This window comes from Brassica napus, chromosome A3 (genome assembly GCF_020379485.1).
Source record: "Brassica napus cultivar Da-Ae chromosome A3, Da-Ae, whole genome shotgun sequence".
Classification (NCBI taxonomy): Eukaryota; Viridiplantae; Streptophyta; class Magnoliopsida; order Brassicales; family Brassicaceae; genus Brassica; species Brassica napus.
The window spans coordinates 23182817-23208601 of record NC_063436.1 but is presented as its reverse complement, the minus strand read 5'-3'; the positions used below and the strand labels follow the sequence as shown (position 1 = coordinate 23208601).

Below are 25785 nucleotides of genomic sequence, written 5' to 3'. Positions count from 1 at the left end.
TATTCATGTCTCCGTAAATCGATGTTATTAATGCCTGTCGTCAACGTGGGGTTTAATATTAAAGAAAATCTCTAATGTTTTTATCAGACTGATTAAATCGTTGTAATTAATGCTGTGTAGAAGAAAAAAACATAACCTTACCAATAAAAAAAATTGATTATAGAGGAAAAGAACAAGAAACTGATAAAACATCGTATTATCGGATGTTATTTGTTTTGAAAATACAAACCAAATTCAGTGACATTATTTCACTTTTTTTTGAGGAATTTAAACAGAATGTGTGTAAAAGACAGACAATAAAAATGTGTCGAAAAAAAAAACGATTGAAAAAAATGCATGCATCTCTTAAACCCAATTTGGCAATTGGCAAATCTAACGTGTCATACAAATCGAAACAAACTGTAAATTTGTAATAACCAAAAAAAAAACTTTGTTTCCACAAGAATGCTTTTATCTATGTTTGTTAGTCATTAATTAGAGTTATTACAAGTTATAAACTTTAATTTTCCCTCTCAATTTATTCAGTTTTCTTGTTTGTTTATTTTGGCGGGCGCTCCATTGTAATAAAATCCCCCGCTCGAGGGTAAAACAGTAATTAAAAGAAGAAAATCTAGGGTTTTTATTGTCCCCGCCTCCTCCGTTACTATAAAAGCCCTCTCCGTTCGTTTATCCGTTACTCCTCTCCGCCGTCTCTCTCTCTCTCTCTCTCTCTCTCTCTCTCTCTCTTCCTTATCATCATCATCACACACTCTCCCTACACAAGCAGAGCTTTCTGATTCATCTCCACCATTTCCATTGTTTCTACATCTGCTCATACTTCAGCTTAAGCTCCAAGTGGATCAATGTAAGCTTTTCTTTTGATCGTTATGATCCTTTTCTTACTTGTAATCACGCTTCTCGAACTAAACTTGTCTGCTTCTTTTTTGGTTTTTTTGTAGATGTCAACGACGGAAGAAACAAAGACGACGAAGCTCGAATCGGCGGGAGAGACTTCGGACGTTGAGAACGGCAACTGTAGCAGCAGCGGAAGTGGAGGCGATACTAAGAAGACTTGCGTTGATTGCGGAACAAGCAAGACTCCTCTCTGGCGCGGTGGCCCTGCTGGTCCTAAAGTAACATCTTAATCCATATGATTCTGTTGTTTCCTGTTTTAAGTAGATCTACTCAAATGTAGGCTTGGTCTTGTAACATAGCTTGGTTGATCAGAAAGTAGATCTTATGGGTAAAAAAGGTTAAATCTTTGTCTGATCAAAGTTTTGTTGTTGTTGTTGTTGTTGCAGTCATTGTGCAATGCGTGTGGGATCAAGAGCAGGAAGAAGAGGCAAGCGGCTCATGGGATTAAACAAGAGGATAATAATAATAAGATCAAGAAGAACAAAAGTAGCAATGATCTCGCTCTCGATGATCAGACGGTGAAGAGCAAGATGAAGACAGGGACTGAGGATTGTAATAATAGCAAGAAGAGTGTGAAAGGGGCTAGTAGGTTTTTGGATTTTGGGTTTAAAGTGCCGGTGATGAAGAGATCTGTGGTGGAGAAGAAGAGGCTATGGATGAAGATGGGTGAAGAGGAACGAGCAGCTGTACTTCTCATGGCTCTTTCTTGTGGTTAAGAGTTTTAATTCTCGACTCTTTTTTTGTCGGAATGGTTTAGGAAGGGATTAGGGAAGAAAATAAGTTAGTAAGGAAATATTTATGTGTAATCGGTAATCATGTCTGAAGACCAAGCTAATGTTATGCCACTTACTAATTAATTGACTATTCGTTTTCACTATTGTAGTTAATAATTCAATCTTGTGTCGTTTTTAGTTTTATTAGTTTTAAAATATTCTAATTACTATTCAGGAGAGAAAAATTATGGCTTCATTTGTCAGATGATTTAGAAAAATTATGGTTTCAACTTTCAACAGTGTGTATCTGAAATTTAAAACATTTGGTTTTTTCAAAATTCTGTAAATTAATTCCAGCTGTTCCCCACTTATCTATCGTAATACACACTCGATGTGACTTCCGCATATACGCGCTGTCGTAGCGCGTGATATATAAACGGGCCAGCTATGAAACAGCTCACGACTGTTATTGGGCTTTTTGTTGGTGAATAAGAAGAGTCGGTGATTGAGACAACACAATCTCTTTATTCTCATTTTCCTTCTATTCTTTTTTTTTTTCCCGTCAAATTATGATTTTATAAAAGATTACAGGCCAAGCCCAATGGCCGAAGCCCACATACAGAGGCCCACATTACAACTCGACCAACCAAACAAACCCGACAAAACCTTAAACCCAAATTGGCTTAACAGGCCCAAGCCCACCTACTCGAACCTAGCACCGACCAACTCTGGGAAACGCGTGCGTCGAGGAGGCAGAAGCTCGCCACGTGTGAAGATCTTGACCGTCAGTGCGCCACGCGTCGCTCCGCCTCAACCCGACCGTCTCCGCCTTCCCAAGCCGCCGTACCCAACCACTGCAAACCCTCAATTCGGCGGAGCTCTGAATCACTTCGAGCCTCCACCGCAACCACATCTCTTCTTCACCACACTGAGACCCTGTCGGAGAGCATCCTCCCCCTGTGGAGAGCTCATCCGACGGCGACACTACAAACCCTAAAAATCATAACCCGAAGAAACCTCTTCCGCTCCATGACCAGAGCCCATACTCGAACAGACAACCACACTCGAGACGCTGAAGCCGACGACGTAAGACTGACGGAGTCTTCACCTCCCGGGGACTTGAGCTGACGACCACATTTTCCTTCTATTCTTTTTTATTTTATTTTATTTTTCATATCTCACTATCTGATTCCTAACATCATATTCGAAACTCAAATCCGATCCAAGTGAATATTATTATTATTTTTTTTGGTCAAAATCCAAGTGAATATTAAAAACACGTATCCAACTGGATAATACATGATATCCAAAGACAGTCTTAAATATAAAAACGTATTGTTTCTAATTAGTAGTCACTTAAGTGTGTATACTGTATCGTATTTGATTTGTTACTCTCTCTTACTCATTGATTTGTTACTAGTCCCCAACCAACCAAGCCAGTTCTTTATAAGAAATAGAAAAAGGAAGTTAAGACTTGAGCACTGTGGATTGTTCAAAAAAAAAAAGGACTTGAGTTCTGTGGATGTATTCGTTGACCGGATCAATACCTTTTTTTATCTTTCTATTATTATGAAGCCACAACGCATAGAAAAACACATTTACACAAATGTTCCCAAGACTAAAAAAAAAAAAACATTGCTAATCTGTAGTAAATAAGACGATCATGAACCCTAAAGAATCTTGCAACATATGTGAGAGATCAGACGAGAATATTATCGAAGGAGTATCCTTCAAAATCAAACTCGGTATCTAACAATCCTTCCTGCATTTTGATAAAACGGAGAATGGAGTTAAAAGTTATAACCACAAGACAAACAATATTCATATCATATCATGTCATAATAGTATAGAAAATGAAACCTGCTTGAGAAGATCGCTCAGGAGATCATCTTGATTACTATACTGCTCGTGAAACATTGTTGTTGCCTGAGGAGGACAAGTCACCGTCTCTGTCTTCATTCTAACCGAACCACCATCATTCATGTAAATCTGGTTCATAGGATTCACACTTCGGCTTTGTGGCTGCTGCTGATTCTGCCCATGCTCAACCACTAACTCTGCCTCCCGCTTTCTTTTATGAGTTGAAGACGAAGAGTAAGCTTCTGAAGTTGAAAAAGCAGCTGATGTTGTGTTGTCCTGATGAGAGTTGAAGACCATCCCCACATTCCGCAGATCCCACTCGTTCACTCTGTTGTTGTTGTTGTTGTTGTGGTGTTGCTGCTGGGGAAAGTTGTTCAATATGTCGTAGCTCGGGTTACAAAACTCGTTCACGCCTTTTGTGTCTGAAACAGACATCATCCCCGGTGCACTTGCCAACGGGAAGCTGTTGTTGAGGGCCGAGTGTGTAGCAGCTGGTAACACTCTGCTGCTTCTGGTCTCCGGGACACTTCTTCTTGACAACATCGATTGTTGCTGCTGCTGCTGCATTGATGGCCCCGCTACACGCATACCAGCCATTTGTTGCTGCTGCAAGCGCATGTGACCCGTTGGGACACCGTGAAGCAAACTTGTCTGCTTATTACCACCACCACCGTTCATCATCATCGGCCCATGTCCATCTCCGAATCTCGAGGCCAACTGCTTGAAGCTTCTCTGATCTACTGACGTTATCCCTGGTTTAATGAGTGGCGAAGAAGATTGACCAAGGCCAACTGCTTGAAGCTGTGCGAGGCTCTGAGCTTGGAGCTGACCCGCAGTAGCTAGACCTTGAAGATCAAACCCATTCAACGGACCGTAGCTCGGATCTTGACCAGTCATAAACGAATGGTTCATGTTTCCTTGGGATACTCCTCCAAGCCTTTTTAGATATATCCTATACTTCTGCATTTCCACAATGTCACCAACTTAGATGTTAGCATGCATGCTAAAAAATTGTAATACTCATTCTGTTTCATAAAATACATGTTTGAAAAAAAAATTGTTTCAAAAAGACATTTAAAAAAAAATATTTTCCATACATTTCTATCAAAAATAATGAATGATTGTAAATTTAAAAACAAAAATAATTACATTTACTGAATTCTTTTTAGTTTGTAATTATAAGAAATATATCATTACAAAAAAATCATACATTTAATACTAAAATTTAAAATGTTTTAATAATATGTGCGGAAAAATCTAAAACATACATTATTTTGAAACATAGATAGTACTATTCACTCATATACTCCCTCTGTATACAAATGTTTGATGTTTTAGTTTTTCATTGTATATAAAAAATTGATGTTCTAACTTTAATTAATGCATTATAATTTAAAATTAACATAAATTAAACTTCAAAGTATAAGTGGTAGAACTTAAATGGGAAGCAAACAAGTAACAAAAACTAATAAATCAAAGTATGTGCTAAATTTTTACTAATAATTGTAAATCCTAAACATGATCTTTTAAATCCAGAGGGAATATATTTTACCTGGAGGTGACTGGCTACGTTTTCCCTCGTTAGCCCCTGTACATTCATCATCTCCAAGATCTTCTTAGGAACAGCTTCTGCATTGAATGAAAAATTAGACCAGAAAAAAAAAACACAAATGCATAACCAAACAAGTGTGTTTTTTTTTTGTTTACTTACTGTCAACGCCGAGATGATTCACAGCAGCCACAAACTGCTGATGCAACTCAACAGACCAAACCACACGTGGTTTCTTCAAACTCGAAGTGTCCTCTTTATCATCCCCTTGCTCCTCTTCCTTGCGCTTCCTCAAGTTCCCTTCATTATTACCTGAAGACGAGTTGTTATCACCACCACCATCATCATCATCGTCCCTCTGCTGCTGCTGCTGCCTGTCTCCACCGGTCTCTTCAACACTTCCAGAATGTTCGGAGACGTTCTGCTTCTTCCGCACCACATGCTGCCATATATTCTTGAGAGCCTCGATGCGTACGGGTTTGATTAGGTAGTCGACTGCACCGTGGGTCACTCCTTTCAACACAACGCTCTTTGAATCATCCGCAGACATCACTAAAACATATTAAGAAAAAAGATATTAAGACTTTCAGATCTTGAAGAGAAGAAGAGATGTTTTAGGGAAGGGTTGTTAAAACGTTTACTGATGACAGGTAAGTCCATCTCTAGACCGACGTGTTCGAGGAGCTTGAAGCCGTTCATGTCAGGCATGTGGACGTCGCTGATGACAATATTGAAACCGTTCTTGTTCTTTCGAAGCAGAGACAATGCGATCTCTGCTCTGTTACACTTGGTTACTGTAATAAAAACAGAAACAGAGTAAATAAATCTTTAGTCAAATATCAAACACAAAAAAATAATAAAAATAATAAAAAAATCAAAATACCAAGAATCAAACTAAGTTTCTGAAACTAAATCAATGAGAAGGATCTCTTGAAGATTAAACAGACAAAAACTAATTGGAAACAGAGCACTGAGCTTATGCATATATATATACTCTGAATCTAACAGTTACTTTGGTAAATATTTCTAGTCAATTCAAATAGTGTTTTGGTGAAAGTTTATAGTCAATTTCAAAGAGTCAATTTCAAAGATATGTCTTCTATATTTGGCTTAAGTCAATTCACCGTATTAAAATCCACACAAGAAAAAAAGTTACCAATATAATTTCGCAAATTTGACCAAGAATTCAGTTGAAGAACGACCATGATGAACCTCTGAATACTTTTGAGATTAAAATGTAAAAAAAAAAAAAAAACAGAAATTTGAACTCACCTCTGTATAGACAAGTCTTAAGCATCCTCTCTAAGATCATGAGACAAGTTGGGTCATCGTCCACGACCAGAACTCGTAGACCCGATGGAAACGGGTCCGAGTTCGACGACCCACCTACTACACCCGGATTTAGCATCTCTCCTCCTCCAGTTGAGCGAAGAAAGATACACACAAAGTTTGAAACGAAGAAGAGAATATATTCCCAAGACAAAACAAAAATTTGAGAATTTTGCGGTGAAAAATGGAATAAAAAGTAATATATTATGCTGGTGGGAAGGTGAGTTGATGAGATGTGAGAGTTGAAGAAGAAAGCATTAGCTTTTGTCTCTCCGCTCAGCTTCAAGCTCTCGAGATTTCTCTCTCTGTTATTTCAGATTTTTTTTTATAACTCTGTTCTGATAAGAATTTTTAAATTTAAATCTGTAATATACCGAAATGTTCATACTGTATTATATACATGTCACACTCTCTCTCTCTATCTGTATGTGTGGTATATACGTGGGTGCAGAGATGCCCATCATGCCCTTTCTTTCTATCTAACTGTTCTCCAGATATGGACCATGTCCTTTTTTCAACTCTACTTTCATCTCCTTTCTGATGAAAATTATTTACATAAATCCAAAACCGTGTGAAATCTTGTACTCCAGAGTTTTTCCATCAAAAACAGTTCACCTTGATTATTTACAATTAGTTTGATTAGCTAAACCATTCACAAATTTTTCCATTAATTATTTATTATATAAAAGTGGTAGAATTAACCTATGGTCTTTATCCATTAAAAAAAATCTTACTAATCACATCATTTTAGTTAAATAGTATTCTGAAAACTGTATAAATAATTTATTTTTACAACTGATTAATATTTATTTATTTTAAAATTAGTACTTTTATTTTTCATATTGCTATAGAAAGGTTGTGACTGATAATTAGTAGAATAAAATAGTGGAAATGAAAATGTGAAAATGGGAGGAAAGAGAATTGTCAAATCCATAGTAATATTTTCATCTAACAAAAGTTGAAGAAACATTTATCTCTACTTTTTTCTCACTTTGTTTGAGCAAATGAGCTGAAATGTTTTTCACTTGACTAAATAAAATCAGAGGAAATTGGTTGAAATAAATTTCTACTTACTTTATTTTACTCTAATGATACAATATAGTCACACTCAAAATCTTGTATGATTATCCTTTACCTATAATTATAACTGAATTTAAAATATCATTTTTAATTGTAAATGTATTGTAGAAACTATTCTTTGTAGTATGGAGATATGAATATACTTTAATTTTCTAATTATGTTCTTTAATAATAGAAGGAAAATAAATATAAATATTTTGGTGTATATTTCATACTCTTATGCAACACACATAGCATAGTTTGTTGTAAAAACAATTTAACAGCACTTCTAATGGAAAATTATATTCATTAGGATTCTAAACATATACATATATATACATGCAAGTAGGTTTAGAACTCTAATGGGTACAACTCCCGTTAGAAAGTACTCTAGATATCTAACACAACTGATACTTGGAACATATTAACATAGGCTGTTTTAGTAAGATAACGAAATATGTGGAGCTGATGTTATATTATTTTAGACTTTGGGGGTACGAACTTATAAGAATTGAGTAAGAAGTGGGTCCAGAGACCCTTAGTGCGTGGATCCAGCTCATACATGAAAACATAAAATTACTCATTATAAATTCAATCTTAACAAATTATGAAATTAATATAATTATCCTTCTTCTCCAACCTTGTTACTTTGTTGGAAAAAGTAATATTTTTACTTTTATATATTTTCTTGCATCCTCTTAATATTTTATATTAATATTTTAAGAGTTTCAAAACTTATGTTTCAACACAAATTTCTCAAACTTTGGAAAATAAATTAAATATTAAATAATTAATGGTAAATTTATATTAAAATTTTCTGAATAATGATGCTCGAATGAATGAAAGACTTTACCAAACTCTACTCTGAAAATTCAGTTCTATGTCCATTGCATCATAAACTTATATAAGCCATGCCTTTTTTTTGTCATGCCTTCTATCTTGAGAGTTTATGACCTGTATGTACTATATTAATGGGCAAAATACCATATAATATATGCTTTCTTTTAGATAACACATAATAATACAACAAGGCACATTCAAGCATATGATTAAAAGGCAGCTCATCTTCTAACAACACTACATGTATATGCATATAGGTTTGTGCTCGTTAATTATTCGTCAACAAAAATATCAAGATGTATAATATTTCATATTGGAATACAACTTGGTAAAAAAATTGTATTCATGGAGGACAAATGCTTAGATTATATATAAAGCTTTTCAAAAAGGATTATATAAGGTAATCAACAAAGATATTGTTTAGAACTTTTGAGTTTAACCTTCTCACTTACCCTCGGGATTTTAAATTTATATTATCCATGCATAACACATACACTAAATTATACTAATCTTTAGTTTATAATAGATGGCTTGAATAATTTGCATTAACACACATACAAAAGTTATTAACTCTTATTTTGTCCATCCCCTATCAAAATATGGAACAGATGAGATGATGATCCTATGTCAGAGATATATTTTTTCCATCTCCTTATCAAAATCTTCTAGATCAATTCCAATCTCGTGGATTGGAGTAGCCGTCTGAAGAGCTATAGCCTCTCTTCTCTCTCAAAACCTTCTTTATTCCAAACGTGTGTATGTTTGTGCTTGGTAATGTTTCTAGAACTATTATTCTCCCATAATTTCAACTATCTAATTATCTTTCTTTTTAACATGGGCGTTAAAAATGTTCATAAAAACATAGCGTTAGAAATCTTGCAGGATTTCCCTGACCTTATGGGAATTACGCTCTAAGAATTCCCCTGACATAATGTTCCTGATGGAAACAAAAAACAAGGATGAGGAGGTTTATAAAACCTACAGAAGAACAGAGTACAAGAATATCTTTACGGTGCCACCTGAAGGATTTAGCGGAGGGCTAACTTTAGCGTGGAAAGATAACGTTCAACTAGAGGTTCTTTTGGCTACTGCTAATGTAATCGACACTAAAATCACTCATAATGATAAATCCTTCTTTGTGTCGTACATTTATGGTGCCCCTCATCAAGAAAACCGAGCAAAGTTTTGGGAAGAACTATCAACCATAGGAGCGCAGAGAGAAGATACTGCGTGGCTCCTTACGGGAGACTTTAATGATCTTCTTGATAACTCGGAAAAGGTGGGTGGACCTTTGAGATGGGAAGGATCATTCCTATCGTTCCGGAACTTTGTTGCAAAGAATGGACTATAGGATCTTCAATTCTCAGGAAACTCCCTATCGTGGAGAGGAACAAGATATTCTCACTTTATCCAGTCAAGACTCGATAGAGCAATGGCAAACGTAGACTGGTTTGAGATGTTCCCAGCTGCACGAAGTGAATATCTCAGGTTTAAGGGGTCAGATCATAGACCAATTCTCACACATTTTGACCTCAACCTGAAGAGAAAGAAGGGGATATTCAGGTATGATAGACGTTTGAGCTCCAAGCCGGAAATCAGACAGCTGGTGGAGACTACCTGGAAAGAAACACAAGACTCTGTGATCTCCAAAATCTGTAGGATCAGAAGAAATCTAATCGACTGGACAAAAAACCAGGCTGCAAGCTGCAAAGAGGAGATGATCCTAAATCAGAACAAGTTAGAGAGAGCCCTGTCGGACTATGTACCAGACATAACTCTCATCCAACAACTGCAACAAAAACTAGATGAGATGTATGCAGAAGAGGAGGCATTTTGGAGACAAAGGAGCCGGATCCAGTGGCTCCATGAAGGTGATAAAAATTCTAAGTTTTTCCATGCGGTTACACGGGAAAGGAGAGCAAGAAATAAATTCTCGGTTGTGGAAGATGAAGAGGGGCAAGTGTTCTACGAGGAACAACAAATTGTCAAGGCCTTCTCCATGTTCTATAATAACCTGTTCAAAGCTGGAATTGTTGTGGAAAACACGGTAGTACAGGAAGCGCTATCGCCAAATATCTCTCCTGAAGCGAATGAGAAACTGATTGCGATACCTGAAAAGGAAGAAGTGAGAGCAGCGGTGTTTGCGATAAACCCGGACAAAGCCCCGGGACCTGTCGGCTTCTCAGCAGGCTTTTACCAGTCGTTTTGGGATATCATTGGGGATGACATATACGCAGATATCAAGTCTTTCTTCGTTTCTGGCCACTTGAACCCGAGGCAGAATGAAACACATGTCAGACTCATCCCCAAAACTACGACGGCAAAGAAAGTCTCGGAGTATAGGCCAATAGCGTTGTGCACCACGCACTACAAGATAATTGCAAAACTTTTATCGAAGAGACTCCAGCCGCGTCTGCACTCAATCATCTCTCCATCACAGTCTGCCTTTGTCCTAGGTAGAGCTATCTCGGACAATGTTTTGATCACTCATGAGATCTTACATTATCTCCGACGATCGGGTGCAACTAAGCATGTCTCGATAGCCGTTAAAACGGACATGAGCAAGGCCTACGACAGGATAGAGTGGCGCTTCCTACAAGAAGTTTTGACACGATTGGGCTTCCACCCCACTCTTACGGCTTGGATCATGGCATGTGTGACTTTGGTATCATATTCTTTCCTCATTAATGGTGGGCTTCAGGGAAGAGTGATACCTTCGAGGGGTTTAAGACAGGGTGACCCGCTGTCCCCATATTTGTTCATCCTCTGCACGGAAGTGCTCTCGGGGCTTTGTCAACAAGCCCTCGTAAATGGATCAATGCCGGGAGTCAAAATAGGAAGACAATGCCCACCGATCAACCATCTGTTATTTGCGGATGATACGATGTTCTTCGGAAAATCTAATTTCTACCAGCTGTGAGACATTAGTATCTATCCTCAAGAGATACGAGATGGCGTCGGGGCAGTGCATCAACAGGACAAAATCAGCTGTAACCTTCTCCTCTAAGACATCTAAAGCAGCGAAAGAAAGAGTAAAACGTGAGCTGAACATCACTAACGAAGGAGGCATCGGGAAATATTTGGGATTACCGGAGCATTTCGGGAGGAAGAAGAGAGACATCTTCGCAAGTATAGTAGACCGAATCAGAAAGCGAGCTCAGAGCTGGACGTCACGTTATCTCTCGGGAGCGGGGAAGATGGTCCTCTTGAAAGCGGTTCTATCAGCATTACCAACTTATGCTATGTCATGTTTCAAACTTCTCAAATCGCTTTGCAAACAGATTCAATCTGTTCTAACGCGATTTTGGTGGGACATGAAGCCGGAACTGTGAAAAATATGTTGGGTGTCGTGGGAGAGACTCACTCTTCCTAAAGGCGCAAGAGGCCTGGGTTTTAAGGAAATCGAAGTATTCAACGATGCCTTATTGGCGAAACATGCTTGGCGCCTGCTGAAATATCCTTCCTCCTTACTTGGTAGAACTTTCCTTAATAGATATTGTCTCTCTGATGGGATTCTTGATTGTTCAGCCCCAAACTCTGCGTCCCATGGCTGGAGAGGGATTCTTGCAGGCCGTGACATTCTGAAGAAGGGACTGGGATGGGTTGTGGGAAATGGATGTACAATCAGAGTGTGGAGCGACAACTGGCTGTCGACAACCCAACCACTCTGCACTATAGGCCCCCGCACCAGTGAAGCACATAACATGCTGGTTAGTGACCTCTTTCTCCCAAATTCGACCTTATGGAATGTGGAGAAAATAAAGGTTCACCTCCCTCAGTATGAGGCTCAAATTCGGAAACTAGTGCCAAGTACTTTGGAGATGGAAGATACATTGACCTGGCTATACCAGAAAGAAGGGAACTACACAACCAAATCAGGTTATGCTCTGGCAAAAGTTAATGTGAAGGGAAGGGACGAGGGTTTCAACTGGAGCAAATGTGTGTGGAATATGAATTGTTCTCCCAAGCTTCGAAACTTCTTGTGGAAAGTGCAAAATAATGCACTGGCAGTAGGAGAAACACTTTTAAAACGTGGCATCCAAGTGGATGGAAGATGCAAGCGCTGCGGGGAGAGTGAATCAATACAACATGTCATATTCTACTGCCCGTTTGCTAAAAGGATCTGGGACTCTGTTCCGGCCTTGTGTGTCCCGAATCACATTGCAGGAACCTCCATAGGGCAGCTCTTACAAGATTGCACTCGAATGATTAATTTCCCTCCAAGTGGAGTAACCGTTCCACTTCACCCTTGGATCATGTGGTTGTTGTGGACTAGCAGGAATCAGTTGTTGTTTGAAGATAAGTCTTTCTCAGAAGCAGAGGTACTAGTTAAAGCTATCAAATGTGCCAAAGAATGGCAGGATGCTATGAAGAAAAAGGAAAGGAAAAATACTGCTTCGCCTAAAGACTACACCCCGAGTGATCTTCACCAACAAAATCAACCAAATGCTATGATCTGCTTTTCTGAGGCAGCATGGCAGCCAGTTTCTTGCGCAGGTGGAATGGGATGGCTTTGCACAACTCAAGCAGGTACCACCATCTTTGAAGGAACGACGTCGCAGGAGGTCGTCGGGTCGGCGCTAATCGCTGAAGCTCTGGCACTTAAGGCAGCTCTGGAAGCTGCAAAATCTCAAAGAATTCAGGAACTGGTCTGTTTTTCAAACTCTAAATCCCTGATCAATCAGCTCACAGGAAACACGTCTGTGAACGAATTCAAAGGAATCCTCCATGATGTTAACGTGTTGAGTAGATCCTTTACTTCTATCTCTTTTAATTTCGTTCCTCGTCGTTGTAATGTTGCAGCCGATAGGCTCGCCAAAGGAGCTCTGTCTGACCTTGTGAACTCCACCCCTTTGGGATAAAAACTTTGTTATGATTTAAATGAAGTAAGGTTTGATCAAAAAAAAAAGAAATCTTGCAGGAGAGCATTCTCGTTTAGTTATTCTAGGGTTATCATAGATATGTTATTGTTTTATGAAAGTATACAACAAATCAGAAGTTGAAAGAAACGATATAGATCCGAAAATACATGTTTATTTTCTAGCAGTTGAATTGCGTACTCATTTGAAATTTAGCATCCACGAAGTTCCCCGTCAATCATCTCCCATGCCATCTTCCCTTCTCCCACAACATCATCTGATAAATCTCAAAAGTTCCTCCAAAACAATTTCATAGCATCTTTAATTATAATTCATTATATATCATAAATTTCCAACAAATCAAATTTATGATTTGAAAAATAGTTTATTTAGGTAATTGATAAATAGTTTTTGATGCAATTATTTTTTTCGGTTATCCAGGACGTTGTTAAAAAAAAACTCGAAGTTAGTGACCACAAAATTGAAATAGTCGTTGTAGTGTCAATTTGAAGAGGAGCTTCCCCGTGCTGCAACGTGTCGATAGTAAGTGGATAAGAGTTTTTCAAACCATTACATTCACATGTGAATCCACCAGCCCCCCCACCCACCCCCTCTTTAGCCAATTGAAACTATCTCTGACTTAACTTTTTCTTGATATTGACGTTTTGCATTATGGATCCCCAACTCTCTATAAAGTCTTAATTTTGGCTAATTAATAAATGACGTTTGAGATGTCTTGGTCTGTCCGAAGAAAAGGAGGCTGTACGTATGTCGGTACGTGGTTATCAAATTCAAAAGAATGACAATTGTTGTACGCAACTCTACAAGAAAGGAAACAATACCATCTTTATAAACAAACAAACAAAAAGAAGGGGCAAGCAAAAGTGTAAATGGAGAGAAAAATAAAAATATTGCTCTGCTCTCGTTGAGAGTCGAACTCAAGACCTCCCGCTTACTAAACGGGTGCTCTAACCAACTGAGCTACGAGAGCTTCTTGGTTACAGTTACTGCTTACACGAAGAAAAAATAAATATAACAAACAAATTTCAACAATCTTCAACAATACAATAAACACCGATAATGATACGAACGAGAAAGCTCCCTCTAATAACTCTTTCAAATACGTATCAATTACATAACAAAAAGCCTCCACAGTAACATAACAAAATGTAGTATCGATGTCTGTACAAAACTATCACGTCCCTTCAGAAGTATCACTCTTTTTATTTAATTAGTTCAGATTTCAGAAATGACTATAATAAAAGCTATCATCTCCAAGCCGAACCACCACTATGCGTTACGAAGTGTTTAAAGTTCGGCAACATAACCTTCAACCGCCTCAGCCACTCTTCAGCTTCTCGTAGCAAAGCCACGACTCTCTGGTTCTCTTCCACGTCGCTTTCTCGACTCCACACATACATCTTGAACTTGTAAGACGCCAGACCGAAAGTGGGCAACGTAACCTTCTTCGATGGTGCTACCGATTTGTTTGAGCTTTGACTGTTCTCATTGCTGCTTGTACCTTACAAAATTGATATAATTGTTGTTTTAGAAATGAGCTTGTTTCATATGTGTATGCGAAGATGGGCTTACCTCGAGAGGGTGTGGATAAGGAGTGGAATGTTAAGAAGCAAGCGTCGAGGTTTTGTAAAGATTGACCTAACGGTATTCGGTATATCGGGAACCAAGCAACAAAGACCCAACTCGAAGGCGATAGATCACAGCTCCTGTATGTTTTGAGTGCTGGAAACTATGATGACAAGTTTGATATCTGCAATTTTAAAGATAATTATAAGACAAAACATAACGTTTGTACTTGTGGTCAATGTTATAAGCAAAAGATAATAAAAAAACTTGCCTTGTCAGTCAATGGTTCACGGCCAAGTGGCATGGCGGCTTCAAGATACTCAAAGACGAGGTCACCAGGAGAGTCTTCACTCTCATCACTGGACGATCCAAAACATGGCTTCTCCTCCAAAGAGACTCTGCAGCCATTGGTGCTCATGTCTCTAGACGAATCACCATCACTTTCTTCCCCAGCTCTCCTGTTAAACAACACACACATTAAAACAAATCAGTTTTGCCTATTTCAGTTCTGTAGATCCAAATGATAAGAACTCACTTCCTACTCGCAGAGGCTCTTCTTGATGGGTCTTCATAAAGCTGAATCCCAGAGAGATAGGGAACATAATACTGAACAACAGAATCAACTCCATTCAAGAGAAGAGGAACTCCAACACCGTAAGCACTCCACTCCTCGAACGAATCCCACAAATCATTCAGCAAGAAGTAAGAACAAAACTCCTGTCCACGAGTTCTCCAACCCTTAGTGCTTGTCTGAACCAACCAATCACAAAAAAAAACATCAAACTTGAAGAATCACAATAAAGAAACGATCTTTAACCAATACTAACACAAACCCAAGTCGTGAAAATCAGAAAGAAACAATCTTTAAAATTACCAAAGGCAAGTAGTGGGTTCGAACGACGGGAGTGGTGCAATCGAGAAACCGCTCCAAATTAGACCCGACCCGGAACAGAGCAATCGGAAGTGGAGCACTCGTCGGGAGAGGGTAAAGGACGCTTCTCCTCCTCTTTCTTCTGTCGATCGAGTGTTATCTCCTTGGTGGCCTTCTTCTTCTCTTGCGCCTCTTGCTCCTCGAGTCTCTTCCTCTCGCGCTCCTGTTGCAGTTTCCTGATCGCGGGAGGGTTGTAGAACCGATTCTCGCCGCGGATCCTACGGGCTGTCGACATTCTTCAGGCCGGCGATGAAGAGGAAAGTAGTTGCGGGGATCGTATGCGTCTTTTTGTGTTGGGAGTATTCGTTGTCTTCTTCTTCTTTGTCTATCAAGAGAGAGCAGTTTGAAAATTAAAGGGTTGTGTTGTTAGGGTTTTAAGATTTTTGTTTTAGTGGATTAAGTATAAGATCTTCGTGAGTATTAAGCCTTGTTCAGAAACTCGCTAGGCGCTACGCGTGCGGCACACTAGAGCCTATCGATTTATTGAAAAATCGGGAAAAAATAGAGGAGTAGGCGGGGAAGAAATTTTTGTACTTTTATGCTCTATTTATATGTGTATTACCAATTTTTATGCATAATACATGTTTATGTAAAATAAATTTTTATGTCCCATGTAAATGTATTGATTTTGTGCATTCATGTTTATCTTTAGTCATCAATTTGTATATACACAGTAATATTGCTCGATTTTATAGAACAAAAACTAGCCTCTCACTTATTTACATCATCTGTATTATCATTAAACTATCCTCTTACTTATACGGTAAGAGTTACAAAAGCAATATAAGACCACTAGCCACTCTAATGATATTGAAACAACAAAAAATAAGCTTTTGGAGACTTTAGTTTGTGGAAATGGGTTGTACATATATAATTGATTGTTTGGTCCAATAGATGATTTGGAGGAGACTAGTAAAGCCCAAAAGGATACATCAGATTGTGGAATATGAAGAGAAGGAGATGATCGGTGTTAGCACACACACACACAAAAAGGACATGATCGGTCAGACGAGTGATGATAACCATAGCATCATGTAATAGCTCGACTTTTCTGGATTTTACTTTCTGTTTTTTCCTTTAATTTTCAAATTCCAAAAGAACTCAATTGATTTCATCCATGTTCGAGGTCGACGAAGCCAAGCCACCGACAGTCACAGCTCACCGTACTTTGAGCAGTTGGTTGGTTTTTACCTGAATCTGCTTCAATTTGGATTTGCAAGTGATGGATGAGCTTGATTCTGGTGATTTGGTTTCGATTAAGTGAATTTGAGGAAAAGCAATCACAACTTTTGTTGTCTTGTCGGAAAAGAGAGAAGAAGATTGTGTATAAACGTAGAATGACCGATTTTTGGGTCACATGATTTCACGTTTCAACGGCCGCGTAATGTTAAACCACGCTTTCTGCGGTCAAGAATCGGTATGGCGTTGAAGGCAACCGTATTGGCTCAACTCGCCTCGGTGAGCTCACGTTTCACGAGTACTTGGCCGATTACGTGCCTACTCGGCCGCGTTTCAGAACAAGTATTAAGTTGGAGATTGATGGATTTTGTTAGTTGATTTGGTAGTAGAAAATTTTATGGCGAGAATCGGTTTTGCAGTTATATTCGACTTCAATAACAATTATATGATTTGAAAAATATAATAAGATTTTGGTTATACAATAATGTGAAGGTAATAATGTTATTTTTGACAAAATACTAGGTTCTGACTAGCATTTTAAAATTTCAGAGATATTTTTCCTAACAAAATTTAATTATATAATATATAGTTTTGATATACTTTCAGTTTTAAATTGTAACATCAATTTACTTAAAGTTATTATGTATATAATAATCTAGGTGTTTTGTCCGCACATGCGGATATAAATACTTTATATTTACTGATTAATATATATATTACTAACTAAAAAGTTATAATGATAAAAACTGTGAATTTCTACATATTATATTTTTTGAGTTAATTGGTGTATGTGTATACCTATCAGACATCTATATTGGCAAATTACTCATGCTCTCTGATTAATAATTTCAAAACCATAATAGCCCTAAACTCAACTCTACGCAGTTAAAAGTGTTGTCAGTCTCGTGGACATGGAACAATTATTAACTCGAACTGAAACGAGGTTCTGCATTGATGATGTCCGTTCGACAAGATATAATCATATAATCTATATTGTTCCTAGCTTATGTTCCCATATCTCTTCTCATTAATAATTTCAAATTATGAGTTTAATTAACTTTGGAAAGATTATGGATATTTTCAAATTCGAATAATAATTTTTAAATTATGAGTTTAATTAAATTTTGGGAAGATCATGGGTATTTTTTCGAAGTAAATAAGATGTTATAAAATATTTGTTAATAATTTCTCTTTAATTTAGTAGCTGATAAATGTTTTGGTAAATAGTTTGTCGACTTATACATTGTTTCATACATGGTTTGTTATTTGATAAATTGGTAGATACATGGTTTGCAAGTTGATACATTTTTTGATAAATTGTTTATTATCTGATAAATTAGTTTGTTACATGGTACATGTTATTTTAGCTTATAAATAGTTTGATATCAAATTATTAATAAATGGTTGGTATGCCATAGACTTGTTGTTATCTGATAAAAATTTTGTTACCTGATAACATTTTTGTTACCTGGTACATGTTCTATCTGATATATTATTTGATATAAGAAACCGTTAAATGATTTTGTTACGTGGTACATGTTATGTTAGCTGATATATAATTTGTTATCGGGTACATGCTATGTTAGACCATATATAATACTATGTCTAAACGGTTACAAATTACATTAGTCAAACCTTTACGTGTTGTCGTTGTTGTTAGACAGATTGGAAGATCCCGAGATATATTTCTTTTCATATGCTCGTAGTTTTTCTAAATTGAGACTAATGAAGAGAAATTTGCAGGACATATATCTTTTTGGCGAAATTATAAATATCATATAGAAATGAGTTAGTCATATTGTTATATCGTGGTGGAGAGATAATTTGTTTGGTCGTTGTGTAGAGATATAGTTTGTCCTAGTAATTCTTTTTATATTGTTATAACCATATTATTAATTATTTTTTCCATTAGTTTATTTTCGTAAATAATATAATTGTAAATATGGATATAAATAAAGTGGTTAAAAACGCTCCAGCTGTAAATTTATGACTTTAAACACCACTTTATTCAACTGACACATTTTTGCTTTATGTCGCGTCAGAATTGATAGCAAAAACTTTGACCACTATAGATGAGTAAAATTGTCTACTCATGGCTTAAATGCCATATACCATACCATTAACATCAATCCGTGTGTAGTTAGCAAATATGGACTTCCGTTAGGTATATTTAACTAATTGTCTCTATTTTTAAAAAAAAAATTTCTTTGTACATTGTATTTAGTATACATAAATAAATCTTTAAAATTACTCAATATCCTCTTTTAGTTATATAAGATCAAGACTTTTGCTTGATTAATATAGTTATGATTTTTTAGTTTTTAAAATTTTAATTAAAATATTTTTCAGATAACAACATAATATATATATATATATATATTGAAATTATCTTAATTTTTATTTATGTTTTAATCTGAAATTTCTTATTTATTATAATGTTTTTCTTCTACACTATATTCATTATACATCCAATATTTAAAATCACTAAATATCCTCTTTTTAGTCATATAAAATTTAAAAATTTATTGATTAATATTAATTATATATTTTCAATTTTAATTTTTAAATTTTTATTAAAATTTTTTTTTTCAGATAACAACACAATATATATAGAAATTATCTTTTTATTTAACAATGTATTTTAAAATTTTGAATAATTCTTATTACTATTAATTTTAGTTACTTATCTAATCAAAAGTTAAAATTCATTTTTATTTTGCGGCTACTTTATGTATTTTATTCATTTAAGTATAAACAATATTAATCATTTTAATTTTTAACATGAAATCTCAAATGCCAAAAATCACTTTGCAAATAATAATATAGATTAAAAACATACATATTTTAATGAGATATCTAAAGTAACATATTTTAACAAGATATCTAATTGTGAATATTACACACCATAGGGATTATACATAACAAAGTTTGTTTTACTGAAATGACTTCTTCAAATTGCATCTTTGACTCTTCAAGTTGTGTATTACAATAAATTTAGTGATGTCTTTAACTTGTGTAAAAAAAACCTAGAATGACATATAAAAATAAAAACACATCCGTTTTGTACTGTGAGCCATTCATCCTCATGTTTTTTTTTTCTTGTATTAGTGTTCCAAAGTTACATCATTCTATAACTAAACTTTAAACATGCCGATAAAAAAAACCTTTAAAGATATATATAAATTGGAATGCAAAGTCGTGAAAGCAACAAAGGTTTTGTTTGGTTTATTATAATATACACAACAAACTAGACAAGAAAAGAAACATATAGTTTTGTACTCAAAAGCAATCGTGTCCATCCATCTACCACCATTAACGCGATTATATAATGGTTTGTGGAGTGATAATCATCAATCAGTATCTAATCCTTGATTAGAGTGATAATCCGAATTGGAATCGCTTTAAGCAGATGCAACAAATCTAAATTCCAAACGTGCCTTCTTCTTCCTTGCATCCTTTGGACTTAACCTTAAATGGATTACCTACTCATCACCAAGAAAGCCACGTACGTTGTTAATGACGAAAACACCCCTGAATCACCCGACCAAGATGCTGACGTGTTCATAACCTTTTAAGTAATTTCGACCTTCGAAAAAAAAGAGTAAAAAAACAAATTCATGGAATCATAACGATCCTCGCTTTCTCCTTCTTCTCTGCGCAACGTTCCATGAATGAATGCCCCCAAATCGGAGCTTCGATTCCTGTTGAACAATCTTCTTCGTCGTTTCGTTTCAGCGAGGGTTATATAATAATCCCTTTGAATCTGCGAGAGGAGTGAAATTGGATTCGGAAGTTTCTCGATTTTCGTTGATCGGAGATGGCGGCGGGTGCAATGGTGACCGCCACGGGAGCAGTGGTGGTTCTGTATCTACTGGGGCGGCGGATCGTGTGGGCGAGAGACGGGGAGGACGATTCGGAGCTGGGTAAATCGGGGAGATCCGGTAGGAGGAGGATCGTGAGGAGGCCGGCTCAAGCGCCGGCGACTTGGCTCGAGACTATTTCGACTTTGTCGGAGACGTTACGGTTTACGTATTCGGAGACGCTGGGCAAATGGCCCATCGCCGATCTGGCTTTTGGTATTAACTATTTGATGCGTAGGCAGGTTCGCACCTCCTCATCTCTACCTCCATCTTAAGGCTTCAATTTCATAATTGAGCAAGCTCGCTTGATTTTTCTATTATTATTATATATGTAAAAGATTTGTTTGTTTTTTATTGAAGTAGTTCTTGCATCTTTGTGGTGTGGCTCCTGCATGTAATTTAATGACTAGTGTATAGTTATGTGTAGTTTAGCTGTTTACAGTGCAAAGTGTATTTCTTTTTAGAGACATTGCTTGCTTACATGTTTTTTTTTTCAGGGAAACTTTTCGAGTGCTAGTGTTTATGCGGGAAGTAATTGTGTAGAGTTAAAAGGACCAGAGATCATCATGGAGTTGACGGAGTTGCTGAGGTTTTTGACTCTCTGTATGCTTTTCTCCAAGAAGCCTTTTCCTGTGTTTCTCGAGACTGCTGGTTATTCTCATGATGATGTCCTTCTTCAGAAGCCTAAAGCTGGGGTATGTCATTTCTATTTGATATTTTTCCTTCTTGCTATTACTCGTGATGATTAGCTTGTTTAGGGTAACTATGTGCTTTCTTTCCAACTACTTAAGCACTATTTGGATAACTTCTCTTAGGAATGTGTGTTTTGGGAGATAATAATATATCTTCCTCAGAATGATTGGTCTTCAGTATTAAACGTTGGACTTAGTTGCTAGGAAGAGTTTTATTAGTAGATTTTTTTTTTCTTTGATATAACGACCATCATGCTGGTCAACATGGAAATTAAAATCAAGGGGAAGCTTGAAAATAGATCAGCGCCAATTGTTTTTGTCTGGTTGGCATTTTTATACTTTGCGAGTTCTGTTTAATTTTTATTTAATTTATTTCCGGATCCATGATCAGTTGGTTTTTGGGTCCTGTAGATTTTGCAGCCTGCCTTCACGATCATACGTGATACCAATTCAAAATGTTTCCTGCTACTGATACGTGGCACTCATAGCATCAAAGATACACTTACAGCGGCAACTGGTGCAGTGGTCCCGTTCCATCATTCAGTGTTGCATGATGGTGGTCTAAGCAACTTAGTTTTAGGTTATGCACATTGCGGAATGGTTGCTGCAGCTCGTTGGATTGCTAAACTTAGTGTTCCGTGCCTCATCAAGGCCCTTAATGAAAATCCTAGTTACAAGGTTCAGGTAATGCTCTGTATTTAGCGTTACTTTCTGGATTGCATTCTATCGATTTTAATACCAGTAGGTGTAGATAACCTAGGCAACCTACATATGGTAAAATGCTCAGTCATCGGAGTTAACTTTTAACTGATTTTCACGTGCAAAACTCAGTTCCTTTAAACATACGTGTTAGAGAGATAATTGAAACTTTTTCAAATGATATGTATTTTGGCCTGAGAACACTTTGCTGTTGTATATTCTTATCTACTGCATCACTCGTTTCTAAGGAGCATGTTTTGTTTCAGATCGTGGGTCATTCTCTTGGGGGTGGGACAGCTGCACTTTTAACCTATATTCTTAGGGAGCAAAAAGAGTTTGCCTCCGCTACTTGCTTCACTTTTGCACCAGGTACATCCATTATTCTGTTATGATCTCCTCTCCTTTCATTCTAATGCCGAAGCTATTTATATATCAATTTATTCTGAGAGTTGCAAATCGTATGCTTAGCTCTGAATTTTTATTTGAACAACTCGCAGCTGCTTGTATGACTTGGGATTTAGCAGAGTCAGGCAAGCATTTCATTACTACTATCATCAATGGATCTGATCTCGTCCCAACGTTCTCTGCTGCGTCAGTAGATGACCTTCGTTCTGAGGTACGTGACATGCTTTGCCATTATCTGATGGTAATGTCACATGTTTCATTTCAGTGCATCACATTATATGTTGTCCTGATAATAAATTAATAACCGTAGTAGATTAGATACTATGTTAAACAATTGTGTCACTAATGGACGCCCGTTTTTATACAACTAAGATACCTTTTTCTCAAATGTTGGCAGGTAACCTCGTCCTCATGGTCAAATGACCTGCGTGATCAGGTTGAGCACACCAGGGTCCTTAGTGTCGTTTATCGGTCTGCAACAGCCATAGGATCACGTTTGCCGTCTATAGCCAGTGCGAAAGCAAGAGTGGCTGGTGCTGGGGCGATTCTCCGGCCTGTCTCAAGCGGCACTCAGGTAAAAATCTTCTGTTTATAATACTAATCTCCTGAGTGAATGGTTACGTATGTTGAACAACTAAATGTATAGATTGGTGGATTCGTTTTTTCTTGTCATGGTGATGGTTGATGCTGTAAAATTTGTTCAGGTCATGCTAAAGCGTGCACAGGACGTAGCGCAAGCCGTAGTGCAGACTCGTTCTTCTCTCTCGTCATGGTCTTGCATGGGACCACGTCGTAGAGCTATCAGCTCTCAGCTTAACTCTAAAGTCACAGACTTGCCCGAAGCCTCCGCTATAGTACCCGAAAGAAGAAGCACAGAAGCTCTACTGGCTCAAACCGTAGTGATAGACCGAAAGGCTCACAAGAGAACAGAGCATTGTTCTTCAAGCAGCAGCGACTCTGAACCAGAAGAAGATGAAGAGCCGTTGATCTCAATCGACCAAGTGATCACTGAAACATCTTCAGTAGAAGAAGACGTGACAGAAGGTGAGCTATGGGACGAACTGGACAAAGAGCTGACTCGACAGGAGAAGGAAAGAGCCAGCGGAGCCATGGAAGAAGAAGCAGCGGCAGCAAAGGAGATAACAGAGGAAGAGACTGTCATTACAGGAGGCAGTGAATCCTCCAACGGACAGAACCAGAGTCCGGTTTCAGCATCGTCGTCTGACTTTATAGAGAGCCAGCGGTTCTACCCGCCTGGTAAGATAATGCACATAGTGTCGGTGACAGAGACAGAATCTGAAACAGAGCATGATGAGGCAATGGTGGTGGGGACAAGGACGGCAACGGTGGAGCGTGTGAGACTATACGAGACGCCAAGAGAATTGTACAGAAAGATGAGGCTATCGAGAACAATGATCAATGATCATTACATGCCAATGTATAAAAAGATGATGGAACTCTTGATTACTGAGCTCGAGTGTGATCTGCACTCTTCGTGAGCTTTCCCTACATTCAGCATCAACTGTACATTGTTTAATATTTATACACAGTTTAATTTACATGCTATTTTTTTTGATGTAAAGAATAATATTATCTAATAATTGATAGTGATTATTTTAGTCTTACTGTAATCAAAAGGCATCTCTTCTAATATTCATTCATGGACTGTATTGTGTTTTTTGCATTTGGACAAGAGGAAAGAGATTCCCAGTTTTGCTGGTATACATATAAGAAATTTGGTATTTAAGTATTTAACCATATACGAAATTTCTTATTAGATTACTGCAAATTAATAAAATTTAATTAGTTTGCAATGGTAGAAAATTATACAGCAAAAACTCTATAAATTAATAATATTTGGATTAAGATATGTTTTTACTATATAGAGTTATTAATTTACAATTTTTTTCTATTTGGGAATGTAGTTTTTATTAAAAACAGTTGATTTGGCTGTATATATATTAATTACATTTGTTGAAACTTTAACTTTCATATTATTGTATTATATTATTTGATATACATAAAACATGTTTTGTAAAGTTTAAATATGTTTTAGATATCATTTTACAAAATACTAGCAAAATATGATGAAATATTAAGAAAATATTAAAATAATATATTGCAAATATAAAGCAAACAATACAATTGTTTGTTTGTACTTATAAAAAATCAGAATGAGCTCAATCAGAAGGGATTGAAAAAGGTTTATTCATCTACTCTATTAAAATAGAGTCCTAATTTTTTATCTACTATAGAGAAGTCTTAGTAAGACTATTTCATAATAATTAATATCTACCAAATATTACTCCCATTGTTTTAGTAAGACTAATAAAATTTGTTTCATATATATGAACCATATATGTGTTAATTAAAAATGTTTTCAATTTCAAGCGTTCCAATCAAATCAGATTGCAACTGGGTTTAGCTATGGATAACAAAAACTTTTGTTAAGTATTAATTATTAACATATTAGCTTATTGTCATTGATAAAATCAGATACAATAGCAACACCATCCTAAATAACCGAACATATAATCTAATAGTTTAACTTCTATAAAAACATTTTGCCAATTTTGTAAACTAAATTAAAGAAGAAACAAGAAACAAAGCCAAGACTGTGTTTTAACACAGACCAAACTCTAGTAATCTTTATATAGAAGTAATATTTCCAATCTCTTTGGAGACTGTATCAGTTAACATTTTTTAACATGTATGCTGAATTTGGAGAAACAAAATCAAACATATTACACAAATATATATAAAATTATTTGTTTTCTTACATTTGGACAAGAGGAAATACTTCTAACTTTGCTGGTATTGGTTAAGATTACTCAGTTCGAGTGTTACCTACACTCTTCATGAGCTTTCCTACATTCAACATCAACTGTACATAAATTATATTGTGTTTCTTGCAACTGAAAAGGGAGATATAACTGTTTTACTCCTCTCCATAAACTTTACTAATGAGCATACTAAGCATTAGCAATATCACGCAATACTTACACTAACATCAAGCTACTAGTAACCAGATGAACTTGGTACATCCTTTTCTTTTCCTTTAAATCTCCATCCCACCAAGTTGATTTCAGAAATATTATCTATGATTCCATAAAACTCTTATGTGATTTCTTCTTCAGAACTGTCTTCAGCTTACACTTCCATTTTCACTTCATTGGATATGTTAGATAGCTTTGCATACATCTCTGCATTGTATTCCCCTTTTAGCATTTTCACGGCTTTTGGATGTTAGAAGACCTTTAAACCAGAGAATACCACAGCCAATCAACAGTAAGAAAAACACAGCCAAACCAACCTCAATTCCTACCTAT

General features: G+C 36.6%; 4 protein-coding genes, 1 long non-coding RNA gene, 1 other non-coding gene and 1 pseudogene across 7 annotated transcripts; 4 read left to right on the top strand and 3 right to left on the bottom strand.

Moving 5' to 3' along the window:
• Positions 1-664: 664 nt before the first annotated feature.
• Positions 665-1771, top strand: LOC106440941 (GATA transcription factor 17-like). Its single transcript, XM_013882720.3, has 3 exons — positions 665-844; positions 939-1112; positions 1281-1771. The coding sequence occupies exons 2-3, from the start codon at positions 939-941 to the stop codon at positions 1608-1610; spliced, it is 504 nt and encodes a 167-aa protein (XP_013738174.2). The 5' UTR covers positions 665-844; the 3' UTR covers positions 1611-1771.
• Positions 1772-3095: 1324 nt separating this feature from the next.
• On the bottom strand, positions 3096-6707 carry LOC106440308 (two-component response regulator ARR2). 2 transcript variants are annotated; one of them, XM_013881937.3, is made up of 6 exons: positions 6289-6707; positions 5658-5810; positions 5179-5568; positions 5020-5096; positions 3468-4427; positions 3096-3369 (listed from the first exon to the last, which is right to left on the bottom strand). In XM_013881937.3, exons 1-6 carry the CDS (start codon positions 6422-6424, stop codon positions 3307-3309), a joined length of 1779 nt encoding a protein of 592 aa, XP_013737391.2. In that variant the 5' UTR covers positions 6425-6707; the 3' UTR covers positions 3096-3306. The 2 variants fall into 2 exon arrangements, with proteins under 2 accessions (XP_013737391.2, XP_022572467.2); XM_022716746.2 differs by having other exon boundaries at positions 5652-5810; positions 6289-6705.
• A 4488-nt stretch (positions 6708-11195) lies between these two features.
• On the top strand, positions 11196-13106 carry LOC106442556. The gene is made up of 2 exons (XM_013884225.2): positions 11196-11493; positions 11773-13106. The coding sequence occupies exons 1-2, from the start codon at positions 11196-11198 to the stop codon at positions 13104-13106; spliced, it is 1632 nt and encodes a 543-aa protein (XP_013739679.2).
• A 914-nt stretch (positions 13107-14020) lies between these two features.
• TRNAT-AGU lies at positions 14021-14094 on the bottom strand. The gene has a single exon. It is a non-coding gene; the product is annotated as a tRNA-Thr (tRNA).
• A 117-nt stretch (positions 14095-14211) lies between these two features.
• LOC106440309 lies at positions 14212-16043 on the bottom strand (annotated as a pseudogene).
• A 143-nt stretch (positions 16044-16186) lies between these two features.
• Positions 16187-17392, top strand: LOC125607100. The gene is made up of 2 exons (XR_007338407.1): positions 16187-16655; positions 16748-17392. It is a non-coding gene; the product is annotated as an uncharacterized LOC125607100 (long non-coding RNA).
• A 3003-nt stretch (positions 17393-20395) lies between these two features.
• Positions 20396-24075, top strand: LOC106440310. Its single transcript, XM_013881939.3, has 7 exons — positions 20396-20902; positions 21158-21355; positions 21764-22036; positions 22318-22420; positions 22549-22667; positions 22854-23030; positions 23161-24075. The coding sequence occupies exons 1-7, from the start codon at positions 20618-20620 to the stop codon at positions 23953-23955; spliced, it is 1950 nt and encodes a 649-aa protein (XP_013737393.2). The 5' UTR covers positions 20396-20617; the 3' UTR covers positions 23956-24075.
• Positions 24076-25785: the final 1710 nt, after the last annotated feature.

Excerpts from the sequence above, each read along its gene's own strand:
- LOC106440941 (XM_013882720.3), top strand. The coding sequence starts at position 939 with ATGTCAACGACGGAAGAAACAAAGACGACGAAGCTCGAATCGGCGGGA. Across the intron at positions 1,113-1,280 it reads GTGGCCCTGCTGGTCCTAAA|TCATTGTGCAATGCGTGTGG; the intron begins GTAACATCTTAA and ends TTGTTGTTGCAG.
- LOC106440308 (XM_022716746.2), bottom strand. The coding sequence starts at position 6,424 with ATGCTAAATCCGGGTGTAGTAGGTGGGTCGTCGAACTCGGACCCGTTT. Across the intron at positions 5,569-5,651 it reads CTTACCTGTCATCAGTAAAC|TGATGTCTGCGGATGATTCA; the intron begins GTTTTAACAACC and ends AATATGTTTTAG. Across the intron at positions 4,428-5,019 it reads ACGTAGCCAGTCACCTCCAG|AAGTATAGGATATATCTAAA; the intron begins GTAAAATATATT and ends GTGGAAATGCAG.
- LOC106442556 (XM_013884225.2), top strand. The coding sequence starts at position 11,196 with ATGGCGTCGGGGCAGTGCATCAACAGGACAAAATCAGCTGTAACCTTC. Across the intron at positions 11,494-11,772 it reads ACCAACTTATGCTATGTCAT|CCCCAAACTCTGCGTCCCAT; the intron begins GTTTCAAACTTC and ends TTGATTGTTCAG.
- LOC106440310 (XM_013881939.3), top strand. The coding sequence starts at position 20,618 with ATGGCGGCGGGTGCAATGGTGACCGCCACGGGAGCAGTGGTGGTTCTG. Across the intron at positions 22,037-22,317 it reads ATCCTAGTTACAAGGTTCAG|ATCGTGGGTCATTCTCTTGG; the intron begins GTAATGCTCTGT and ends GTTTTGTTTCAG. Across the intron at positions 23,031-23,160 it reads CTGTCTCAAGCGGCACTCAG|GTCATGCTAAAGCGTGCACA; the intron begins GTAAAAATCTTC and ends AAATTTGTTCAG.